At 48.5% G+C, this 25865-nt stretch overlaps 1 protein-coding gene and 1 long non-coding RNA gene across 6 annotated transcripts; one reads left to right on the top strand and one right to left on the bottom strand.

Annotated features, from left to right (window-relative positions):
• Positions 1 to 200: 200 nt before the first annotated feature.
• Positions 201 to 8852, top strand: PHB (prohibitin). The gene is made up of 7 exons (XM_030541314.1): positions 201 to 305; positions 1541 to 1665; positions 2262 to 2423; positions 3270 to 3412; positions 4565 to 4681; positions 6499 to 6594; positions 7635 to 8852. The coding sequence occupies exons 1-7, from the start codon at positions 241 to 243 to the stop codon at positions 7845 to 7847; spliced, it is 921 nt and encodes a 306-aa protein (XP_030397174.1). The 5' UTR covers positions 201 to 240; the 3' UTR covers positions 7848 to 8852.
• Positions 8853 to 9171: 319 nt separating this feature from the next.
• LOC115639036 lies at positions 9172 to 25698 on the bottom strand. Of its 5 annotated transcripts, none has more exons than XR_003997579.1 (6): positions 25623 to 25698; positions 24712 to 24879; positions 20399 to 20592; positions 15849 to 16151; positions 13279 to 13551; positions 9172 to 9206 (listed from the first exon to the last, which is right to left on the bottom strand). It is a non-coding gene; the product is annotated as an uncharacterized LOC115639036 (long non-coding RNA). The 5 variants fall into 5 exon arrangements; XR_003997580.1 differs by lacking the exon at positions 9172 to 9206 and adding an exon at positions 9435 to 9611; XR_003997578.1 differs by lacking the exon at positions 9172 to 9206 and having other exon boundaries at positions 9435 to 13551.
• Positions 25699 to 25865: the final 167 nt, after the last annotated feature.

Here is a 25865-nt window from a genome sequence, read left to right as displayed (position 1 = left end):
CACGTGCATCCCGCGTCCCGCCCCCGCGGCCGGACTACATTTCCCAAGAAGCCGTGCGCCTAGCGACGCAGCGCAGAGACCAATAGAGAGAGACTTTGCTCCGCCGGCGAGGCAGGACGATGCCTGCCGGACGTTGTAGTCTAGCCAGCTTCGGCCTCGCCGGAGAGGGGCGAGCAGGAGGCGGCCGTATAACTACGAATCCCAGAGCGCTTTGCGCCTGCGGGAGCCAATGAGACGCGCATGCGGAGGACTGCGCAGGCGCTGTTGGCTGGCTCCTCATGTGGAGGTCAGGGCTGTGGCAGGAGGTGAGTGGAGTTGGGGGTCCGGTCCGGTCGCTGCCGGGAGTGGGGGAGGAGCGCTCGCTGCGGACCCGGAGAGGGAGGTGGAAGGCCGGGGTCAGAACCGGAGCGCGTGAGGCGCCGCGCCCACCGTGGGGCCGGGAGCTGAGAGTGGGGCCTCCTTTGGCGGGAGAGCGGGGCGGGGGGGCCCTGGGGAGGGGAAGCGGGGCTGGAGGAGGATTGGGGGAGGGGCAGTTGGGGGACTGAGGGAGTTGAGGGAGCAGGGCTGGAGGAGGGGTCGGAGGGGAGCGGGGGCTGGTGGGTTCTGGGGGAGTTGGGGAGGGGGAGCAGGGCTGGAGGAGGATGGGGGAGGGGGAGCAGGGCTGGAGGAGGATGGGGGAGGGGCAGTTGGGGGAGCAGGGCTGGAGGAGGATGGGGGAGGGGCAGTTGGGGGAGCAGGGCTGGAGGAGGGGTCGGAGGGTCCTGGGGGAATTGGGACGGAGGGGAGCGGGGGCTGCTGGGTTCTGGGGGAGTTGGGGAGGAGGAGGAGCAGGGCTGGAGGAGGATGGGGGGCTGGGGAGGGAGGGGGAGCAGGGCTGGAGGAGGATGGGGGGGCTGGGGAGGGAGGGGGTTGTTGGGGAGGAGGGGGAGCAGGGCTGGAGGAGGATAGGGGGCTGGGGAGGAGGGGTCAGAGGGTCCTGGGGGAGTTGGGCTGGAGAAAGATGGGGGAAGGTCAGTTTGGGACCCTGGGGGAGTTGGGAAGGAGGGAGAGCAGGGCTGGAGGAGGGGTCAGAGGATCCTGGAGGAATTGGGAAGGATGGAGGATGGCTGTCTTGAGGGACTGGTGCCGGGGGAGGATGATTGGGGGGGTGGCTGGGGAGGGGGATTTGGAGGTCCTTGGAGGGAGGACAAAGCAGTGGAGCCCTAGTGATGGGATGTCTCTGGAAGGAAGCCTTGCCCTAGTGCAGGGGCATGGAGTGGAGTGAAGTCAATGGCCTTTGCAGCATCTGACCTCTGGAAGCCTGGAACCGGAGCTCCACAGAGAGGCTAGTCTTGGAGGTTGTCCCCTTACTACGGGAGCCCAACAGCTGGGCTTGAGGTGCGATCTGACTGGGAAGGGGGCCTGGAGTTGCAGCTATTCCTGCTGTGATGAACGCTGTCAGTGGGAATGGGAGTTATTTATTGCTCTGTCCTGCAGAGAGAGGGGAAAACATAGGCTCCTTATGTAGTACCTTTCTAATACGTTTACTGGATTTTTGCAGGTGTGACTCTGCAAAGAGGCTGCAGTTGGACCGACAAATGGCTTCCAGACTGTTTGAGAACATTGGCAAATTTGGCTTGGGATTAGCCATCGCAGGGGGAGTTGTCAACTCTGCTCTCTATAACGGTGAGGAGCAGAAATAATCTTTCTCTACTAAAAATTAGTGAAGCTGAGATATTTATAAGAGAGTATAAATTTGCCTTGAGATAGTCCTTAAGATCAGATCTGAGTATTGGGAGAACTAACCTAACTGGCCTTCCTGGCCTTTATTCTTGGTTGCCCTGCTCCTTGTGTTGTCACTCACACCAGTGCAAAATGAGTGTACAGAATTATCAATCTTAACTGCTAGTATCTGAAAACAATGTAACTGACAACACAAGATGCACAAAACAGAGAATCAGATCTCCTGCCTAGAAAACTTTCTTCTGTGGTGTCATAGAAAGGTGAGTGGTCTAGTGATTGCAAGTAGGGGACTAGGAGCCAGAAGTTGTTTTATCGTTTGCTTTCCTACTGACTGACTTGACTTTGGGAAGGTCACTTAACTTACTTGTGCCTCAGTTTCCCCATGTAAAATAAGAATACTTGATTAGCCCCTTGGGAGCTGGAGAGGCTTAACTAACATGGATAGGTCTCTTTACCCTCTGTGAAGCGTTTTGGTAATGTGCAAAGTACGATCAATGATGAAGGTTAAAGTACGTGATCTGCTCTTTTTTCTCCTCTAGTTGACGGAGGACACAGGGCCGTTATCTTTGATCGATTCCGGGGTGTTCAAGATGTGGTGGTAGGAGAAGGAACCCACTTTCTCATCCCCTGGGTACAGAAACCAATCATCTTTGATTGTCGTTCTCGCCCACGTAATGTCCCTGTCATCACCGGCAGCAAAGGTGAGCGGTCTGGGCAAGTGGCAGCTGTGAGAGCAACATTGGTGTCATTCACCCAGGGCCCCTTAGGGTGTGTCTACACTACAGTTAGACACCCAAGGCTAGCCCGTGCAGACATATCCTTAGTGCCCATGTCAACTAGAGCTCAGTCCTGCAAAATACTGGCTGCCTTGCACTCCCCATGAAGGTGATAGCAGAAAAAGGTTTTCAGCATCTCGCAGGATAGTGCTTTTATATAGTTAAGGCCTTGCGAGATTGTAGCTCCTCTTTGATCCTATGTCTTGTCCCTTATTCTCGTGTTCCTTTTGGGTGGCTTAGCAAAGTAAGCTAATGGGGATGGGATCCCTAGGACAAAATAAGGCTAAGTAGGCAGGGCCAGAGGGATGGTAAGGCTTGATTTTCATGGTCTGTGTCCTTACAGAAAATCATAATCGCGATAGGGCTCTTGTCCTTTCTGGTGTGGCAATCCCATGGGTGTTAGCATCAGTCTGGCACATGGCCTCTGCCAGTAGTCTGTTCTGTGATGGGCAATGATAAGAATCCTTTCCTCAGGCCTTCAGGTTGTCCCTTAAAGACAATTTCCCCATATGTAGAGTCAGATAAATAATTCCCAGCCTCAGAAACAAGACAAAGCTTAAATCATGTTTGTAAGAGGTGTTGAGATCCCCAATGAAGGAGACAATAGAAGGACAAATTGGGCAGGAGAGATACCTGCTGCTGCAAATTTTGGAGGAAGGAAGAGATCTGAACACATTTGTCTTTCCCTATTTGGTGACTGTGGAACGAGCAATCGCATGCTATTCCTTGTCTCTGTGATTTGTTGTCTGAATCATGGACCTATCTCTGCAGATCTACAGAATGTGAACATCACACTGCGTATCTTGTTTAGACCAGTGGCCGCCCAGTTACCTCGAATTTTCACTAGCCTCGGAGAGGATTATGACGAGCGTGTACTGCCATCCATCACCACTGAGATCCTAAAGTCTGTTGTGGTAAGGACCGTGCAACGGCTTGTGCCAGTTGTGCTGCTGTGATCTTCCTCTAGCCGCGAGAGGCCTAATTTAGCATGGATCATTCAATGCTCCAGACTAGAGACACCCTCCTGCAAGTTGTCCTCCAGAGAATGAAGATGGTCATACCGCTGTTTGCTTCTCTGCCCTCCCCCTGTTGGGAAGAGTTGATAGTTGCATCAGATACAGTCTTATCAAGCATGATGGGGAGCTGAGTTCATTTTGATGCTCCTCAAAACTGTTCACTCTTGAGTCGGGGCTATCTTCAGCCTTGAATCGCTATGGGGCTTCCCAGCCTTGCCTGCAAAGGGAGTCCTTCTCACCTCTGTATGTACTTAAACTCACCTGCTGAGTAGGTACAGCGCACACACTATCATGTAGGCCCTGCTGGGCAGTCACTGCTGTAGCTTGTGCTTAAGGACTGGATGGGAGCGTGTTTAATTCAAAGGAACAGGTAGCTCAGCATTTCCTGCTCTTTGGGTGTGGGGACACCAGACTCATCGGCGGGTGGGGTGTGTGCAGGGTCTTTGGAGAGCTGAACGAACCCGGATTTACATGCACACTGCATACCTGTTTGCTTCACCTGCGGCATGAGGCGCAGGCAGCTCCTTGAAAACTACCCACCTTCCCTCCCAGCTCCCCTAGCTGGCTGTGAAGAAGCCTCAGGCAGCCTCGTCCCCAACCTAGGCTTCTCTTGCCCAGTCTTGTAGCAGTAAGCTGCAAAAACATGTGGCCTTCTGGAAAGTGGACGGAGAGGAGCTACACAGTACAAACACGCTATAGGGAGAATAAAGAAAGGGGTGTGTACGTGGGGGCTGGGACAGGGACAAGAGAAGGAAGAACAAAGGATGATAGGAATTGGAAGGAAAGGGGGAGTAGCAGCAGGAACTGTACTGCTATAGTAGAGGATGCTATAAGGGGCACAGAGAGTGTTCTTGACAATCAGTTGCAAGTAGGCTCCAAATGAAAAGGGCTGGAATTCTCTTTTAGGCGGCAGCCCCCAAAACCTCCTTGTCTGTGGTGGGGAAAGCTGGGTGAAGATGCTCAAGATGTCGTGAGCTTTCCTTTGTTAGAATCTGCATGTTTGTGCACGTCTCTTTCCCCTCTCACTTCTGCTGCCTGTCCTGGCTTCAGGCTCGTTTTGACGCAGGAGAGCTGATCACACAGAGAGAGCTGGTTTCCAGGCAAGTGAGCGAAGACCTCACGGAGCGAGCAGATACCTTTGGCCTCATCCTGGATGACGTTTCCTTGGTAAGAGCGGTCTCTTCTTAGGAGTTTGCTCAGATAAGAGTCAGCAAGAGTAAAGTGGGATTGAAGGCAGGGACTTGTGGTTTTTATCCTAGGTCAGGGGAGGAACGTGATACATTGGGTAAGTCTACATTGCAATAAAATACCTGTGGCTGGGGCTATAAAAATTGCAGTGTTGCTGTTTGGGCTCAGGCTAGAGCCCAGGGTCTGAGATTCTGCATGTGGGGAAAGTCTGGGGGCTCATGCTGGAGCCCAAACATCTACACTGCTGTTTTTAGCCCAGCCCTATGTCAGCTGATCTGGGCTCTGACCCTCAGTGTCACAGGTTTTTTTTCTCCCAGTGTAGACATATCCTCAGTGGCTAGAACAGGGCGCTGGTAGTTATTGGGTTTTGTTCCTGGCGGCTGTTACTGAGTTACTGTGACTTGAGCACATCCTTGAGGGCCTGGGCTGTACTGACTTGCTGGCTAACAACTGTGCCTCAGTTTACAAACTGTTTAGAGACTCTTGTGGAAGGCCCTATATGTACATAAGGGGATCCCTCACCAGGGCTTCTAAAACCCTGCAGGACAAGCTACAATACCCTGAGCGCCCAGTTAAAAAAAAAAAATCCAAACCTTCTTTGGCATCTTTCCCTTCAGTTTTCTGCCAACAATTAATTCCTCCTTTTGGCTACCCCCTGTTCTGAGACCATCCTTTAGGTGAGCTCTGCTCTAGTGCTTGTTGTAGCTGAAATCATTTTATTACATGCACTGCACTGCTTTGGGGATTTCCCTACAATAGCCTATCAGAGCAGACTCTGGACTTGGCTTTGGAGGTGCAGGATGTATTCCTTAGAAAAACACTCTTGGTGAGGTGCGTTCCCTGTCCCAGTATTTCCCTTCTGGAAGTGAGTATTGGCTCTTTCTGCCTGATGCGGCTGCCTTCTGAACATGCTGCTGAGGGAGGCTCACCTTTCCCCTACTGCATCTCAGTAGAGCGCAGCTGTTCAGACAGCGTGCTGAGAATACAAGTACAGAACTAAGCGGGAAAAGTGGGTCGGTTTCAGGACAGCTTGACCTACAGTGAGCTCCCCCTACAGGCTGCATTGGGAAGTTACAGCAGGACTTTATGGAAGGATAGTGTAATGTTTCTGTGACGCTATGTCTGCAGTACCGCAGTAAGTCGACCTACACTACACAACTGGAGTCGATATACCTTAGGTTGAGTTACCGCAGGGGGTCAACGTGAGAAACTCTCCCATCAACTTACCTTACTCTTCTCATCGGGGGCAGAGTACAGGGGTTGACTGGAGAGCAATCCGTTGTCAGTTTGGCAGGTCTTTACTAGACCCGCTAAATCAACCACCAGTGGCTCGATTTCAGAGCATTGACCCCAGCTGTAGTGTACATGTTGCCTGAGTCTAAAGCCTACTGTGGGATGATTCCGTTACCCAATTTTTTCGGATTTTACTTAGTAAATGCTTTTCAGCTCTGTTCTCCCTCACCGCCCATTAAATTCAAAACAGAAACCAGTTGAAGGTAGAAACTGAGTCAAACCTGATCAAAAAGGCTGCTGCTCCATTCACGTCAATGGAGCTATGCCTGCTTACATCAGATCTGAGTTCATTGTAGAACATGGTGTGGCTCTCCTTCTTGGTCCAGTATCCCAAATGAGATCTGTGAGGAAGAGGGACATCCTTTCTCTTCTTTCCTCCAGCTTCAGTGATACAGGCAGTTTTTCTGCCTCTCAGATGGTGAGTGGTTCCTAGCAACAGAACTGTCCTAATGGGTACTCTCATTTTGCTTATTCTCTCCTCCCTCCCCCCCCTGCCCCCTCAGACACATCTGACCTTTGGGAAGGAGTTCACGGAGGCAGTAGAATTGAAGCAGGTGGCCCAGCAGGAAGCAGAGAGAGCCAGATTCATAGTGGAAAAGGTGGGTGCCCGTGGATGACTTCAGGCTGGGAACTGACTCCAGTGTCATCCAGTTCCTACCCCAACTAGTAACATTCATTGTGGGGAGGGATAGCTCAGTGGTTTGAGGATTGGCCTGCTAAACCCAGGGTTGAGTGTTCAATCCTTGAGGGGGCCACTTAGGGATCTAGGGCAAAAATGAGTACTGGTTTTGCTAGTGAAGGTAGGGGGCTGGACTTGATGACCTTTCAAGGTTCCTTCCAGTTCTAGGAGATAGGTATATCTCCAATTATTTTATTTTATTTATTTTATTTATTTATCTGTCCAGTGTTCTGAAGCACTTAAGAATGCTCTGACCAGGAAAGCATGCCACGAAACAAACAGGCTCAATCTGTTCTTAATAGTCACACCCCAAAGCTGTGCTGTTCTGCTGAGTCTTCTGAAATCATTACTGAATAGTAATGTTCTCTGGAAGATTTTTAAAGGAGGGAGTGTCATCTCTTGCAAGAGCTGGGGTGAGAGACGGAGGGCACTCAGATTCTGTTTCTGACTTGCTGAATCTTTGAAACAGTCAATTAAGCTCTCCATGTTCCAGTCTGGAGAATGGGTATAGTACCTACTTCAGGTGGGTGCTGTGTGCTTAATTCTTTGCATTGTACTGGGAGATCCTTGGCTGATCTGAGTGCAAAGCATTGAAAGTTTCAATAAAAAATAGTCTTGTTTTCCAACAATGCCCAGGAGTTTTGTAAACAAGTTTCATGTTGACACATGCTGAAAATGAAACTGATTGGAAACAAAGTGAAACTAACCATTCCAGTTGTAAGATGGTAAGGAAGCAAGTCTGTGCACCTTTAGCTGGGATCTCTTACTTTGCCAGTGCCCCTCATTTCTTGTCAATTAATGGCCTGGCTGAGCTCCCTTGTTAAGGCTGTTGGTGAGGGAGAGGGGAAGTTCAGGTCTTAAATCGCCAAGGACAGCAGCTGCATTTTCCTCCTGCTTTTCAGGTTCTTCATTCCATCTATTCCTACCCTACACGTCCGTTCTTTTTTGCTCCCCTTGCAGGCTGAGCAGCAGAAAAAAGCAGCTGTCATTACTGCCGAGGGGGACTCAATAGCGGCCGAGCTGGTCGCCACCTCGCTGACCGCAGCTGGCGACGGCCTGATTGAACTGCGCAAGCTGGAGGCAGCTGAAGACATCGCTTACCAGCTCTCACGGTCCCGCAACATCACCTATCTGCCATCAGGCCAGTCGGTGCTGCTCCAGCTGCCCCAGTGAATGTAGCTTTGCAGCCACCTAATCACCTCTAAATAATCCCTTAAACAAACAAACAAAATCATTGAGATTTCCTGATTGGGTAAAGCAAAGGAAACAAAATTAAATGCATCCTCAATCTCATAACACTCAGCTCTCTTTGACGAGAATACGGAGTTCCTCCGGTGGCCTTGTATGCTCAGTGCAGAAGCTGCAATGGTCAGTAAACTAGATGGAAGAAATTGCCTCTTTTCCAGCAGCTTGAGAATGTTGGGTAGAGTGGGGCGGGGGGGAATGATGTCTTGTGTTCGCTTCTTGGATGAATCTGTAGTTGCCCAGGCCATTCTCTGTTAACCATAGAAATGTTGTACCGGTGAGATTTTGTCATGCTTCACAAAGCATGGTCAATATAGGCAATTGTATGCGTGCGCTGGACTACTGCTGTTTGTCCTGCTGCCTACAGAAAGGGAATGGGAGTGCTGAGGGCCTTCTTCCTTGGTCAACCCAGTGTTTTGCAGGTGTAAGCTGAGGCTAAGAGGACATCTGTTGTCAGGTTAGCAGCTCTGCTCTGATTGGCTTTCTGAACTGTGGCATTATAGGCAGGTGGTGTGACTTTATGGCATGTGTCTGGGGGTGTCAGCAGCTGAGTTCCACCCTTTCCAAAAGGTGGAACTTTCCTGATGTAGAAGTGAAGCTATTTCTACTATACAGGAAACATTCCTTCTGTGCATAATGAAATAGTTCCCTCTCTCCGCCTCCTCCCCCTCCTTGGTGCCCCGAGTGCTGTGACTCCCTGTTGTACATGGGGTTGGGTCTCCACCAAGGCTGGTTAAATGTGGTGGCGTTTGTCTACGCTTCGGACAAAGGTGGTCTGACTTAATGTTCCACGGTTCAGACAGTCTGATTTTGGCAGTATGATTTGCTGCAGCACGACCACTGTGTTTTTATTTAGGGAATCTGAATTACAATGAGGATGTGAAAGATGAAATTGTATAACCCAGCCTTCAATAAATGAAACCACCACCCTGCCCAGCTTTGTCATGTTTCATTTCTTAAAAGAACGAAGTTCTGAAAAAAGGTGCTTCTTGCTGTTGCTATTTCAGGTCACAAAGCAAAAGTTCCCAGCAGCAAGATTCTCTCTGGCTGAAAAGAAGGCTGCGTCTTGAGCACAATTCCCAAGCAGTGGAACTGGAGCAAAACCAAATTGCTTTTGGTTAAATAAAACTTGGCTTGAGCAGTGGCGTTCTTGAATTAAAGCTTGAGCCGTCTTCCACTAGAACAGGGGTAGGCAACCAATGGCATGAGCGCCGAAGGCAGCACACGAGCTGATTTTTTTCAGTGGCAATCACACTGCCCGGGTTCTGCCCACCGGTACAGGGGGCTCTGCATTTCAATTTTAAATGAAGCTTCTTAAACATTTTTAAAACCTTATTTACTTTACAACAATAGTTTAGTTATATATTATAGATTTATAGAAAGACCTTCTAAAAATGTTTATAATACTGGCACGCAAAACCTTAAATTAGAGTGAATAAATGAAAACGCGGCACAGCACTTCTGAAAGGCTGCCGACCCCTGCACTAGAAGATACTAACCTTCGTGTGTCTGTTGCTGGGCTTCCTGTTTGCACTTAGTGTGAGAATCAAAATGCTCTGATAAGCTGTTGTGAAACTTTTCGCTGAAACCAGTGAATGGAAGACATCTTGCAAGGCTGCTGCTGCTGCTAAGATTCACCAACTGGACTTCCAGCGGTTAGAGGGCTCATGTATATCAAGAGGCAGAATAATTCTGAGGGTAGAGCACTAGACTGAGAATTGGACTTCGGGGTCTGGTACCTGCTTTGCCATCGATCTGTTGTGTAGCCTTGGGCAAGTAACTTCACCTCCCTGCACATCAGTTTGCCCATCTGCTAAGTTACTCTTAGCACCTTTCTTTGTACAGTGCATGGAGAGCTATGCAGGGCAGAACTCTAATATCTGTTGGTTATCCTGGTTTTATTTATACTAAGGCAGCACCTACAACTCCCAGGCCTGGACCATGCCACCACTGTGCTAGGTCATATACAAACCCAGAACAAAAAGACAGGCCCAGAGAGCTTATATATAATACACTGACTACACCTCTCTGCTACTGGTAAAAACAATTCCTGGCTGGTTGCTGGCGCTCGGAAAAGGAGAGTCCTTTCTCTTTGTGCACAGTCCAGCTCAGTTCTAACCTGAGAATTTCTACAGGGCAAAGAAAGGTATTTCTTCAGCTGAATGTCTTTCTCCCAGGTGAAAACTACCCCAATGAGAGCATGAGCTCATTTCCTCCCATGCATTGCCCCAGCCTCCACTCCCAACTCTTTCCTCTGAGGATAAGATAATTCCATATTGGTATCAGCCTTCAAGGGGAAAGGCTTTTTAAAAAAACTCATTCGTTGCCTGGTATTGTTTGGGCTACTGGTTACCTTGCAGGCAACAAGCTCTGCAGGGTCATACCACTGACAGTTACTGCTCCAGCTTGCTGAGAAATCCTGTTGGCATGGTGGCACTTGAAAGAACTACGTTCTCCAAAGCAGAGCCAGTCACAAAGGGGTTAAGTTTAAAATTACTTTGCCACAAGCTACTGCAGTAGTAGCTCAAGAGACTCTTTCTTTCCCCCTCTCCCACTTCTTATCGGCTCTGGAACCTGCCTTATTTGCCACCACCTCATCAGCAAAGTGCTGAGCCCTCAGAGCACCCTCAAATCTGGTCAGGGCAGTTGTCAGTGATGGGTGATGTTATCTGTCTTTGGCCACAGCCACATGTGGCATCCTTTCATTGACCTCTAGTGTGAAGGCTAGCTGCATATAGACCCCAGCCCCTTCAAAACTGGTTCAGAAGGGCCCAGGACTGGCATGGCAAATCAAAGCCAGGTACACATGGTCAGATCAGTTATAAGAGACTGTTCCGTAGCAGATGTCAGAAACCATTCTTCTCACTACATCGACATCACAGAGAAATGTGGGCAGGGCAAGTGGGCCCACAATGAGTACCTCACTAGCAAGTGTGCTCTTGGATGGTCAAAGCCACTTGGGTTTGCTCTGATCTTCTCAACCATTCTGGTTGTAGCATCCTCACCAGATGAGGGGAGGACCGATGTTGCTTAACGTGGGGAACCATGATACCAGTGTGGGTCAAAGCATGCCAGTTATGATGCACACGACTGAATATAGTTGTGTGTCACCAACTTGACGTGGGATGAATGGAGCCAGATTGGAGCACCATATGCTGCAGCAGAGTAACAGGGCTAAAGCAGATGATTGGAGAGTTTGAGTGTTTGCTCCCTATGGACTGCTGATCAGTTTTGTTTAGCAGGTAGTTACATGACCTCACCTGAAGGCAATTTTCCTCAGGATGTTAAGATATGAGAGATCTGTCTAGGGTTACTCCAAGGTAGACTGGGTGGGATGTGTGTTTCAAGTGATGACCATTGAGAAAGCTATTCAGTTCTTTTGCTGTTCTGGCACTGTAAAGATGGAATATACTCAAAACTGTCTTGCTCACACTTGGTTGTAAATGCCACCAACTACTGTATTTGTCCATCTTAATCACCTCAACATTTAGGGCATCTTTAAGTCTGGGGAATGACTGGCAGTGTCCCCCACTAGCAGTGTCTCCTCTATTCTAAAGGAAGCACCCATTAAGCATGAGTGAAGTGCAGTCTCAATGAAATGCTTTAGCACTAGCCCCTCTCACTCCACTACGTTTCTGTGGTGGTGTAAACACCTGGCTAGTAGGACCAGATCTGAAAATGCTGGCCTGATTTTCATCTGATGGCCACTTTTGATCCTTGCGCAGAAATTCACATGAAGGTAAAAAGTCTGCCTATCCCATCCAGTCCTCTTTCTGCTGCCAAGGTAAGATCTTTCAGGGATGAGGTGCCTGAGCTTTCAAAGTATTTTAAATGTCTGAGCAGAAAGGTAAATAAATCCAAAATAACTTCCAGACCTGCTTTCCCCTCTACTGCTCCCATTCTTTATTTCTGGGTTTTATTGCTTTAGACAGTCTTAAGGAAGCTTCCACTCTTCTCCCATGGCCCTCTTTAAAGATCCTTAGTGCTTCCTGCATTTCTCTAGATTAAGTTTCATGTGCCAGGTGCTGGGCTCAGAACAGTGGATCTAAAATCCCTTTCTCAGCTTCTGTTGTTCTGTGTTACTTCTTCCTCCGGTTTCATGTTTTCAGCAGAGTGGAACGCTGCCTGCTGCTTTTGCTGTTAACGTCACTGGAGGAGATGATTGAAGGCCCGAATGGTGGCCTCTGGGCCTTATTACTTACTATTTCCTCCAATTTTGGAGGAAATTCTTTTCACAAATGTTCTCTAGTTGTTAACTGCCCTGTTACCCTTCCTCCAGCTGCCTCTGGGTTTAAGCCAGAGCTGCCATGAGACTGAGAATTTCAAAGCTCCTCTTGAAAGCTGCATTTGTCCCACCACCTGCAGGGAGAATCTCTTGGCTATCCCGTACCTACAGTAGTTTCCCAAGTTGGTAAAACATGTGGCATCATGTCCCCTGGCCAAGCGCCAGCAATGGGCAGTGACTCCGAAATCAGGGACATGAGAAAAATAGCAGCACAGGACGCTTGAAATGAGGGCTGGGTAAGTGGGTGGCTTGGGGGATCAGAGCAGGATACAGAGCCTCTACCCTGACAGATGTAGCTTTGACTGAATCCAGCTGTAACAAAGGCATCAGCCTCTCATGGGCTATGCCAGCCGAGCTTGGAGCTGTCAGCCCAGTTCTCTGTGTACAGTTGGAACATGTCACCCGAAAACGCCACCACACTTAGTACTAATTAGCAGACTCCTTGACAGTCTCAGCAGAGAACTCCAGGACTGAACTGAGCCAAAGGCTGATCTTCCCTCCTCTCTCCCTCTTCCCCCCTGAGGCTGGGAGCTTCCATAACCAAGGTTAAGAAGCTGGCAGGGCAGTCTGGAGGACACTTGCAGTGCCAAGACCCGTCCTGATGGGTTTAGAGAGGACTTCAGGCTCAGGTCTGCAACTCCCAGCAGAATTATTTAAAAAGTCAGCACCCCCATGCCCTCTTGAAGAATGTGGCTTCAGGTTCAGCACTGATGATGTCAATAAAACAATAAATGTGAAACAACGGAAAGGACTAAGATGCACCGAAGGTCAAAAAATGGGGACAGGTTAGAAGCATGTACATCTTGTGCTTCTCAGTGCACGGTAGGTTGTTTTGTTACCACTGATCTCCTCACGGTTAAATCACACTTTCTTATTCTCCTCTCTCTTTTCCGTTAACACCTTCCTCCAACTACTGAGAAGTCCTATGTGATACCCCTGGGTTTAACCTGGCTTGAGTTGCTAGACCCACCTGTCTCTGCCCTTTCCTACCTAAGGAAGGGATTCTGTGTTAGTGGAGAGACCGTCATAGCAGGGTGCATGCAATCATTGGGAAGTTACGAAAGAGGAACTTACTCAGTGAGAGGTGCTGGACAGGCACCCCGAAGGAGGCAGTCCGATCTCTACTAACCAGCAGAACTGGTGCACCAGGGAGATTCGCAGCACTAGCTTCCTCCATCTTGCCCCACCAACACGCTTGAAGCCTGTTCCTGAGAGATCAGTCTTAGGCAGCGAGGAAGCAGTGGTACTCGCCCATCATCCAAAGGTGCCAAGCGCAGAGGTAATTTTGTGCTAGACTCCAACATGAGGAAGCAATGACCAAGGATGGATGGTGGTTGGGTGTGCTAGCTGAAATGAAGATGTAAGACCTTGAGTTAGTTCTCAGTAGATAAGATGTCTGCAGTCAAACACCACTCTCCCCACTAATGGGCATCCTTCTCAGAAAAGGGGATTGACCGGACCGTGAAGACTGAACTCCCCTCTCCTTGCCGTATTTGGTCTTTCCACCAGGTATGTGTCCACCTCACATCGGTGCATCTCTTCAGTGAATGTTGGAGGGGACTCCAGGGCACGTCACCATCACTAAAAATATACTAGAAACAAAAAAGGAAGTCACTCCAAGCAATGCCCAGTGCAGAATCTTTCCTGTTTATTGTTCTATACCGACAACAAAAAATGCCCCTCTGTGTTTCTTACAGGTATCTGTGAAGATAACTTAGACACTGAAAGTCAGGGGGGCTAATTCACCAGGTGGGAAATGAGGGCTGCAGCCTCCAGACACGACAGACCATTTCATTCACTGAGAAGTGGAGATCTACAGAGGGAATACATTTTTCACAGCCCCGCACTGTGTTTGGGGGACAGGGGGAGCAGTCACGAGCAGACATTGTCCTTGTAGCACCACTAGATGGCAGCAATAAATCTGCTGAGCAGAGTAGAACTTGCGGCCAGAAAAGGAAAAGAAAAGAAAAGGAGGGTGTTTCCCTTGCAATCAGGGCAGGTGAGTAAAGAGGTCAGGGCACCCTCAGAGGAGAAAGGCTCTTCCCGGACCTTGGGGGCAAAGACAATACCGAGAAAGTGCTGGGCCAGCACTAAACATGCAAACCATTGGTGTGAAATCTGTCACCCGTTCATGTGCAAACAAAGTTTGGGTGCTCAGCTGCATGTTTAACCCCTTCTATGCCAGGTTATCCCACTAAACCCGTGACACCAGACTCCTTGCCAGGGCAGGCTTTTTCAAACCAATCTCCCTTGCTCATCTCACTGGTTTACTGCTGCAGTACTAAGGCATCTCATTCAAGCTGTGCTGCCCGTTTCCATGTTTAATGTGTCTTGTGCCAAGCTTTTGGTAGCTTCGACAGTTGTATCTTTGGTCACATCTACACAGCACAGAGTACCCAAGCCCAGGCATCTGCACATGAAATATGTGCTTATCAAGCATGTTGCATTGGTACGTTCACCCCTACCAGTGTAGCTGCATCTACTCTGGAAGTGCACCGACTCCTGTCTGATGATGTCAATAGACGGCTTCCTTGTTTAATCCTTTCCCCTGCCAATTTCCATGCCTGACATGGCAGCATCCCCTGTGCACCCCTGATTCTGGAGATACAATATTTCTCACAACAGCTGTTGCACACCTTATCCCTAGTGGCGAATCCAGACGGAGGAAGTTTCTTGCACCCAGTGCCCAGAGGCAAATCCAGTGGCAAAGTTTTTGCCTGATGGTGAATTCACAAGCAGGTAGAAAACAAGTGGTTTTGAAAGCACGTCGTTCTTGCAAGTCTAACACAGCACCTCTCATTCCACAGTAGACTGCTGCTTGGAATCCAGTTGGGATCATCTCACAGCTGCTCCACAGGGGGATAGAAATGAAAAAACCAAGAGCTGGAGAGGAGGAATATTAAGCTGTGCAGGGATTACATCCATCCTGTTGTGCTGGTGTCTTGATGCCTACAATTAACGGTGTAATTTATCAGCGGCAGAGGGATCCACCAGGTCCCAGTACTCTCATTTATTTGATCTGATCTACACAATTTAAGTGAATTTAGAGCTGGTAGACGGTGCTAGCCTGGCAGCCTTTAAGACCAAGATCCTGTATTTATTTAGCCACTGAACAAGGACAGCAGTGCATGCTTAACCCCAGCATTTTGCCACCAACATCTCTCAGGCCTGAGATGGATGTCTCATGTCTTGGGCCAGCGGAGACTTCCAACAAGAGACAACGGGGGCCAAGTGCATTGGTGCTTTTCCAAGTAGGGACTAGACTGAGAACTGCCAAACTCATTTCATGGATGCTGCCCGTGGGCAATCATCTGGTCAGCAGCTCCAGTCACTGCTGACCTACGATGGGTACAAGCTAGTGTGAGGGCCTCCATCCCTTCTCTCCCTCGTTTTAAGTGTCCCAAGATGATTTGATGGTTGCAGCTTGAAATCTTCCTCCATATTAAAAACCTCATCTTTACAATTCTCTAATGTTAATTTGCATAGCTGAGCTCTAGACTCTCTAAGGCTGCTTGCAGGCTGGCTTATCACTCAGAACAACCAAACACATTTTTGTTCAGCACAAACAAACAGGAAACTGCCTGATTTCCTCTCCGCCTCGCCTCCCCCCACCCCCGTTTTTTTAAAATAGATAACCAGTTCACCTGATTTGTGAAGAGAAGACCATGAGTAACCACACAGCCAGGCATCGTCAGAGCGGTTGTAACTTGGAGCTTAGCCCTCAAACAGAAAACACGCTTCCTCTCTGTTGCAGCAGCTGCCGCAGCCGAACTCTATCCAGGTAAGGATGCTCCCTGGGTTTCCTGTACTGTGTATCATAGAGCACAGCTGGAGGGGACGTTTTATAGCCATTAGGGCTGGGATGGTAAGGCAAGACCTAGGGTCTGGTTCATCATTGCTTTGCAGCTGGTGGAGTAGTTCAGCATGGTGGTGTTTTTATACTGCCGCTGTGAAGTGCGGAGAGTGAGAAATATACTGAACTGGAAATGTGGGGGAGAAGAGAGCTAGCAAAATTCTGAGCCAAGCTGTAACCAAATCTAACCTGGAGATGGCTAGATCTGAAGATCTTAAATTCTTGGTGCCCAATTCTGCATATTCACACCAGTGTCAATCTGGATTAACTCCACTGAAGCCTGATCCTAAACGCCATCATTACAACAGGCCCTGACTCTCCTACCACAACAGCGTCCGGTTTATGCCAGGAAAAACAAAACTCAGAACCATCAGCCTTACTGAGTGACCACATCTTTGCCTCAGTCTCCCAATTTGTAAAATGGAGGATAACTTTACTCCAGAGAGGTCCTGGGTGTTAATGTTATTGAGGGAGGGGCCAAAGCCTTCTCAGTCAATGAGATCTGGATCAAAAAGCCCCTTGGAGCAGAGATGGTTTTTGTGTTCTGTTTGTACAGCACCTAGCACAACAGTGTCCTGGTCTCTGACTGAGGCCCCTAGGTCAGTGGTCCCCAAACTTTTCAGGGTTGTGCCCCACTCCCTTCCCCCACCTGCTCTCCCCGGAGCCAGAAGCGGCCCCATGGCTCCCAGGGGGAGGTCGGGGAAACCGCAGACAGGAGTAAGGGTTGAGTCTGGGGCCAAGAGAATAGCCAGGAATGGAGCCTCAGCCAGGCTCCCTCCCCAGCCCCATGGGAGCTAGGCCAGGCCCTGCCACACACCCCTGAATGTTCGGGGGTGCACCCCACAGTTTGGGGGTCTATGCCCTAGGCATTACAGCAGTGGTTCTCAAACTTTTGTACTGGTGACCCCTTTCACACAGCAAGCCTATGAGTGCGACCGCGCCCCCCCCCCCATATACATTAAAAACACTTCTTAAAATATTTAACACCATTATAAATGCTAGAGAAAAAGTGGGGTTTGGGGGTGGAGACTGACAGCTTGCGAGCCCCCAGGTAATAACATCACAACCCCCTGAGGGGTCCCTACAGTGATACAAACAGTAAATAGTAATTTGATCGTCTTTAGAAAATACTGCAAAACTTTCCTCTTCAAGAAAGCCTTTTAACCATAGCACGAATGACTCTCACACCACTGACACCTACATCTACTCAGCCTAAAACAACCTTCGCTGCAGACGGGACTCTAGCGAGGAGCAACCCCAGTGCAAATCTCTCATTAGCCAAGCTCAAGCGAGAACAGCCCCAATGAGAGATAATCCTGGAGCGGCTGTATCCACACTAATGCTGCACTCACTCATGTCGAGCCCCTCATGTGAGGACACATCTCTGGGTTCTTTGTACTGCAATAACCTGAACCACTCTATGAATTCTTTCCCCGTGAACTGTGGGATAACTTGTCTGTCCTTTCTGGGCACACAGCAGGAATTGTGGGAAGGCACAGGAGAACTAGCAGCACTCCAGCAAAGTTAAGCTGCATCCACTCTGCAGAGCGGTCGGGGGAGCAGCTGACAAGTTGTGCTGACTGCACCTACACCCCTGGCAAACCAGCCATCTTGAGTAAAAAGCACTCCTACACTCCAGTGAAAGGATTTTGTGCGTGGACTGGACTCAAGTTAGGGACAACACTCAAGTTAATTCTAGCTCTTTACATGGAAGAAGTCCACACACTGCCGTGATGGCTGACAGCATAAAACCCAAAGATACAGAATAAGTGGCCTGATGAAGAACAAAGTCAAAATGCCACTGATAATGGTATAATAAACGTCATCCCAGGAAATCAAAAACAGAGCTGTAAAGGATGGGCACCGCACGACAATAGAAGACACTTCACCCCAACTTGGGAGACAGTGTCACCCGGTTGATAGAGAAAATGAATAAACTTTCCACTGACGAGGCAGCTTTTCATCTCTAGATGTAAAGGTACTTTGCAAGGCAAGCCTCATTATCACACAGCTGGGAAACACCTGCTCAAGGTCACAGAGATGGTGAAGTCAAAAGGACAACCATGGTGGTGCAACAAGATATACCTAAGGTCACACAGCAAGACATCAGTACAGATGGTCTCATTACCCAAGGAGACCTGACTCTCAGCTCCATGCCCGGCCCATGGGTAGCAGCCGTAATAAGGAACAAACTCTCTCCAGTCTCTTAGGAACTGCCCCAGAGTCCATCGGGGCAGAGGGAAACTAAGGATGTTGAGGAGGGTTATGCAGGAGGTTCAGGGTCCATGTACCACTGGCTAGATGCAAAATTTGTCCTCTCAATTACAGCTAAGCCAGAGGGCAAGGAGTTGTGGCAGCGACAGGAAGGGTGGAACAAGGCTGGACAGGAGTGCGCTCATGATGCCACCAAAGCATTAGGTTAAAAATACTCTTGTGTTCAAGAGGCAAGAACAGGAAGGAAGCAGGGGTTAAGTCTAAGCAAAATGAGCATGTCCAAGAGAGATTAATTCAAACAAGTCCTTTAGAGGGAACAGGACTCCTGAGGCTAATTCTATAAGGTGGAGAGTAAGAACCTATGTATTCTTTCTTTGTATTCCTCTAGCACCAAAAAGTCCACCCTGGATTGGAGCCATTGGGTTAGGTGCTTTACAAACACTTAGGTAGCTAAACACCTTGCAGAAACTGGGCCAATGGGAGTTAGGCACCTAAATACTAGGGTGACCACATGTCCCGATTTTTGGGTCTTTTTTTTATATAGGCTCCTATTACCCCCCACCCCGTCCCGATTTTTCACACTTGTGTCTGGTTACCCTACTCAATACCTTGGAGAATCTGGCCTTAGGGCTTGTCAACACAGGGAAGGATGTGATTTTAAAGCACTGTAGTTATAGAGGTATAACCACTGTGTGGACACTTATTCCAGCATTAGCAGGCTTGGTTTTGGTTTAGCTTGTTACTTGGGAAGGAGTTTAAGCTTACCCCCATTCCCCGAAGCCCCTCAAATCAGAAAAAAATGGTGTCCTCATCTGGAGTCATACCAGTATATCAGGTTAACTACAATGATATAATTATAGTGGTATAACTGGTCAAAACTTTCTCATGTAAACAAGACTTTAGAAGAGTTCATCCCTGCCCTGAAGTGCTTACAGTAAAGACAAGACAGAGAGATACAAAGAACCAACATATTAGCGAAGAGTCAACAGAACAGACTTTGAAAGTTGCAATTCCCCACAACCTCTGCCAGATTCCCGTTCACACAACAGCTCTCCCATTCCCAGCCCTGTCCAGCTGCTATAGTGCCAGACTCAGCTTACTTTCCAGTGTTTAAAAGTGATATTAGACCAACGATCCACCCAAGGACCCCCACGGGGAATAACTGTTCTTTTTCTGAGCATCATTACTGTGTCCAGCATGGTGCAAACATATATATGAGACATTCTTTGCCCCAGGGAATTTACAGTTTGATTACCATGCACTGATCCATTAGGGCTTTCATTGTTATACGGGATCTATAGCTTCTTTCTCTCCCAAAGTGACAGCTAGCAAGGATGGCTGAGCAGCCTAAACATTAGGTTTGCAACACCTCGACACCATCAGTTCTGATCCCAGCAGAACTGACCTCAACCTTTTTTCCTTCCTATAAAATGTAGACCATTTAGTTTACTGGGTGATGGTAGGTATCAAAACTGAGACTCTGCCTATGCCACAGGGATGTTTACGATCCCATTGCACTTCTTGTAAAAGTAGGAGCTTACGTCAGTGTCCTTGGCTTTCCCTTCCCACACTGTTCTGTAGTGCGCTGCGTGGTGTTTGGTCACTGCTCTCCACCCCAGAGCCAGCTGCACCTCAGTGCTGCTGCTCTAATTTGTTAAGTTTGTAAAGCTCTTTGGGATTGTTTAACTTAAAAAAATGCTTCATATATAATAAATGTATGATAATATTAAAAATCACAGGGCATGTTTAATGAAGCTAGCCTAATAATTACTTACATTTTTATAGCACCTTTTATCCAACAAGATCCCAAGGTGCTTTACAGATTTAATGAGCTGATCTACAAGCTATGCACAGGAGGCACTTCACCTACCACGGAAATGCAGCTACCTCTGGAGTGAGATAGAGCAGCTGTTTGGGGAACCCTACACAACAGTCATGGGCAGAACTATGCCACATTGATTTGAAACTGTAGGGGGGCGGATGCAGAATGTAGAAGATAATTACCCACACTGGAATTTCCCCAGGATATCTTGACCAGTGTCACAGGATCTTCAGTGAGCACGTGGTCGGGGCTCATGTTTTATATCCTTTGGGGGGGAAGGGGTGTTTGCAGGATGGGTTACATACCTCTAGAGGTTGTACAATGATTTGAAAGGAGACTGTAGAGGGAAGACGACAAAGAGGACATCAGAGAGCTGATAAGGATCTGTGGCTGATTGGCAAGTGTGCAGCTCCACGTGCTGAAGAAGCTCATGGGAGGCAGAGGTGTGGGTTTGGTTGTTTTCTTTCCTACCTGGCTGACGTGTCTTTTCATGTCAAAACTTGGATCAAAGAGAAAAAAGAAAAGTAAACAAAACAGACTCCTTTGTGGGAATAGGAACTGAGTTTGGCAGCCAACATCTCTGAGAGATTCTTACTGGGGAAACTGAGAACGGGCATTGGTAAATCACTAAGAAAGAGAGTGTCCCACAAGGCACTCGGGGCCTGCAGGAGATATACAGGACAAGGGCCCAAGGCTAGGAGAAAAGTCAAACTGCTCTAGAATAGCATCTTCTATAGGGCACCATTCAGCCTTTGTGGTACAGAGATGATGTTTGGGAAATGATTTCATTCTCTCGGGAAACAGGCCTGAAGTGGAAGACCAGATCAGAAACTCTTCCTTCCCTGAGATACTAAATCCAGGAGGCAGTTCTCTTTGCTCATAGCCATCTCCATCACCCTGCTCTCTAAGCTGCAGGTTCCTTAGTTTTTGCATTTAAGCTGTAATTTTGGAGCACACATTGAGTTTATTTGTAATTGAATTCATTCACACAGGCAGGTACTGCTCTTGCAAGGAGAGACCACCCTCCCTCTTCACCTGAGCCGCCTTCTATCTGCAGTCAAAAGAGGCAGCCCTGATTCTGTTAGGCCTAGATTCTTCTCTGGCCACAGCAAGGGCTCCCTGCCTCTCAGACTAATCTCCGCTGAGGCTGATGTAAAACAGCCTGGGGACAGCTCTGAACTCATTCAGCTGGTAGGTTATGAATTCCAAGGAACCGATGGGAGCAAAGGTACTGCAGCCCCACGTCCCTATAGTGAATGCAGTAGGTGGCGAGACACAAAAGTCAGTTATGCTGGCCCTATGCTCCCCAATGTACATTGTCCCTTTTATTTGAGGTTTTAATTCAGTGATATTCAGACTGAGTATCTGAGCCGCAAGGGGCTCTTTAATGCATCTCCACAGCTCTTTGCAGCACATGATATTAAAGCACTGTGTGATTTAATTAACAACCAATCGGGATGCTTTTACGATGCTATTAACCAACTGTAGTTGATTAAAAATAATAATACTCGGTCAGTCATTTTGCTGTGAGAAATTTGTGTATATATTAATATTTCCCCATCACACCGGTTAAATATGAATATATAGTACTACAGTAAATGAAACAATTAATTCACATTCTGTGGCTCTGTTGGATAATGCTGATGGCTAATTTGGCTCCTGAGCCACTGAGCTCTGAGTATCACTGTTGTAAATGAAAGACTTCAGGAGAGCTCTGTTGTAACCCTGTATTACAGGACTGAGTCATTTTCATGTTGTACTAATTGTGACCAGGTCAAATCTGTTTGTAGGTAATTTAAATATAAAAAGAATTGCTTAGGAAAAGCTCCCACCAAACTTTACCTGCTGCGCACAACAGACTAGGCAATAAAAGAAACAACCCCAAGGACCAGAGGCAATGTGGTCAGTCGGTGGGGAGAGAGGTGACACTCACTGTGGGTCACAGCCCAACTGCCGAGCTACAGAAAAAATGCTACCAGGAACCAGCTCAAGTTAATCATTTTGAACCTTCCCCTTTCCAGTTGGTGCCACTCTTGCCTTATCTTCTTTTACCCCCTAATCTGGTCAAAGTAGAATTCTTACCCCTCCTACACTGTGTTCATCTCTGGGGCAAGGAAGTCATGCGTCTAAAGGCATGGGACAGGCTTCACAGCCTCTCAAAGCAGGGCCTCCCCTGAGCCCCGTGAGATGCAGGAGCAGGAAGAAAATAGCTCCACAGCAATCCAGCATCCTCTTCCAGTCCTATATCCCACACCAATCACCCTTAACCAGCACCTACCCACCAAGCAATAGCCCTGCCAGCACCAACTACTATCCCTTAGTTTCTTCAGTGACCCAGTTCCTGCAAAGCATTGGGAAATTCAGGTCACAGTAAGAAGCCACTGAAAAGTGCTATAAAGAATACATAGCTCTTATGTAATGCTGCTCACCAGTAGATCTCAAAGCATTTTACAAAGAAGGCCAGTATAATTATCCTCATTTTACCTGTGGGGAAACTGAGGCACAGCAAAGTCAAGTGCCTTGTCCAAGGTCACCAAGAAAGCCAGTGGCAGAGCCAGGATAGAACTCAGGTCCCTGGGGTCACAGTCCAGTGTGCTATCCACTAGAGGCAGAATTTTGGTGGGATGGGTTCTAGGTGGAAAAAGACTAAGAAACTTGGAGATAGGGTTTAGAGCAGCAAACTGCAAATCAAGACTACTGGTTTTTCTTGCTGACTGCCAATAATGTGGGTAAATCAGAGAGTCTCCCTCTGTCTTAGTTACAAATGTAAAACATTTTACAATGCCCCTGTGAGAGAGAGAAATACTTGTACTTTCATAGCGGCCTTCATAATACAATAACATGTTGCCCTTTTATAGCACTTTTCATCTGAGAATGTCAATGCACTTTACAATATTAACTTAGTCTCACAACATCTCAGTAAATTAAACATTATTACCATTTTACCAACAGGGAAACTGAGGCAGAGCAAGGTTAAGTGATTTGGGCAAGGTTATACAGCAAACTGGTGGCAGAGGTGTGACTAGAACAGAGTGTTCTGACTCCCAATCTGCTGTTCTAACCACTAGGTGCTTTTCCAGCAGAGCTGTAACCAAATCTAACCTGGAGGGGGCTAGATTTGAAGATTCTATATTCCTGGGACCCAGTTCTGCGTAGTCACACCAGTGTCAATCTGGATTAACTCCACTGAAGTCTGATCCTAACTCCATCAACACAATAGGTCCTGACTTTCCTACCACAACCATTTTACTGTGGTCAATGCAGCTACTCCTGATTTACACCAAGGAAACAAAACTCAGGATCATCAGCCTTACTGAGTGACATCTTTGCCTCAGTTTCCCAATCTGTAAAATGGAGGATAATGATACTCCAGAGGTCCAGCCGGGTGTTAATGTTTTTTATGGAGGGGCCAAAGCCTTCTCAGTCAATGAGAACTGGATCAAACCTTGCAAACACAGAGTGCTACACAAACATAGAGAGGGACAAAGTGGATGAGGTAACATATTTTATTGGACCAACTTTTGTTGTTGAGAGAGACAAGCTTTCTTTGAGGACCTGAAGAACAGCTGTGTGTAAGCTTGCAACTCTGTCTCTCCCACCAACAGAAGTTAGTCCAGTAAAAGATATTACCTCACCTACCTCGTCCCTCTAATATCCTGGGACCAACACAACTACACCACCACTAGAAACAATAAAAACACTTACTAATATTTGGCACTTGCCTTCAAAGCACATTAAAAGCATTCTTCATAAGCCCTCTGGAATGTAGGTAATATATGTACTATCTCCATTGTACAGATGGGAAAACAGATACAGAAAGATCAAATGACTTGGCCAGTGCCATACAGGGAGTCAGTAGCAGAGCTAGGAGAAATCCCAGGAGATGGTTTCGAGTCCTATAACCAGACCACATCTCTCTCTACATGCACCTTTGTGCTTCATATATTCCATATCAATGTTAGGACACTTAAGTGCAACAAGCCCTCGATTAAAAGAGAATAGGGCAGCATTTGCATTATGCTACAGGTTCATGCTTCCATGCACCCTTCAGCGAAGCTGACAGACAGGGGTTTCACTGCTATTTGTAATATAAACCCACATGCTACAGAAGAGCAACTGAGCCCAGAACCCAGTCACTTTTACTCAGAGCCAAACAACGATCCATGCGTGGGTTGGTGTTAGCCACAGTGCCTCAAAGCTCTCAGAGCATTGCCGCAGCTCGCCCAACTCAGCAGACTTTAATTAAGTGAAATCTCACTGTAATTACCTAGATGAGGACAATAGAGTAACGGTTAGTTTAGGCAGCCTGGGATCATTTACACTACTGCTTTACCTGTGCTGCAATAAGTCAGCATTAGCCTCTTTCTCCAGCATAAGAGGTTGGAGGATGGGTAAGGATGACAATACTAAGAAGTAACTGGGGGGTGGGGGCACAGAATTGCATGCATAGAAAGAAAGCAATTGAACTTATTTTTTAATCTTGCTGCAGGAGAGACTGCTCACACAAGTGCCAACTGCGTGTCTGATGCTGTTCTTACTGGAGTTTTGCCATAGTCACACTGGTTGCAGGATTAGGTGCTGCAACAGAGGGATCCCAGAAAAATGAAATCACATATACCTGCAAACTGTGCTGCATTTGCAACAACTGTATGCGACACTTTGCAGTTCTGTGGCTTCAGTCTTTAGCACTTGCCCTTATCAACCATGTTACAGGATTCTGTGGCATCAGTGGCCCAGATCTTATTTATGATGGCAAGACTTGCAGGTTTTCAGTACTTTTAGGTTTCTTAAAAGTGCAAAGAGAATTAATCATTAGCAATAATAATTAACTCAGTGATCAACACCCACCAGCCCTCCTCCAAGCCAAGCAATCACCCGAGCCTACTGGGCTCAGCACCTACCCTCCTGAACCCCACACCCATCCCCCTGCCAAGCCTGGCACCCACTCCAACCCCCTGAGCCCCACACCCATCCCCCTTCCAAGGCTGGCACCCACTCCAACCCCCTGAGCCCCTCACCATCCCCCTTCCAAGGCTGGCACCTACTCCAACCCCCTGAGCCTCACACCCATCCCCCTTCCAAGGCTGGCACCCACTCCAACCCCCTGAGCCTCACACCCATCCCCCTTCCAAGGCTGGTACCCACTCCAACCCCCTGAGCCTCACACCCATCCCCCTTCCAAGGCTGACACCCACTCCAACCCCCTGAGCCCCACACCCATCCCCCTTCCAAGGCTGGCACCCACTCCAACCCCACTGAGCCCCACACCCATCCCCCTTCCAAGAGTGGCACCCACTCCAACCCCCTGAACCCCACACCCATCCCCCTTCCAAGGCTGGCACCCACTCCAACCCCCTGAGCCCCACACCCATCCCCCTTCCAAACCTGGCACCCACTCCAACCCCCTGAGCCCCACACCCATCCCCCTTCCAAACCTGGCACCCACTCCAACCCCCTGAGCCCCACTCTCAGCAGTTCACCCTGCTGAGCTCAGTATCCACCCCCCTCGCCCCAGGACGAGCCTCTCACGTGTGCACCGAACCCCCCCGCGCTCGGTTCCTCCCCTCCAGCTGGACTTCACTTGCTAGCAGAGGTGAGCACAGGGCCGCCCTATGGCGCATGCGCCAACTCCATCCTCGTCCTCTTCCCTCCCCGCGCCGCCGCCTATGGGGCTGCGCGCGCGACCGGCTGAAAAGGCGGCGCGAGGCGCCTCGCGCGCGCGCTCCCTTTCACTCCCTTTTCTCCCCCCTCCCCTCCCTGCCCCCCTCATCG

Source organism: Gopherus evgoodei, chromosome 23 (genome assembly GCF_007399415.2).
Source record: "Gopherus evgoodei ecotype Sinaloan lineage chromosome 23, rGopEvg1_v1.p, whole genome shotgun sequence".
NCBI lineage: Eukaryota > Metazoa > Chordata > Testudines > Testudinidae > Gopherus > Gopherus evgoodei.
The sequence above is the reverse complement of the archived record's forward strand: the minus strand, read 5'-3'. Positions and strand labels throughout refer to the sequence as shown.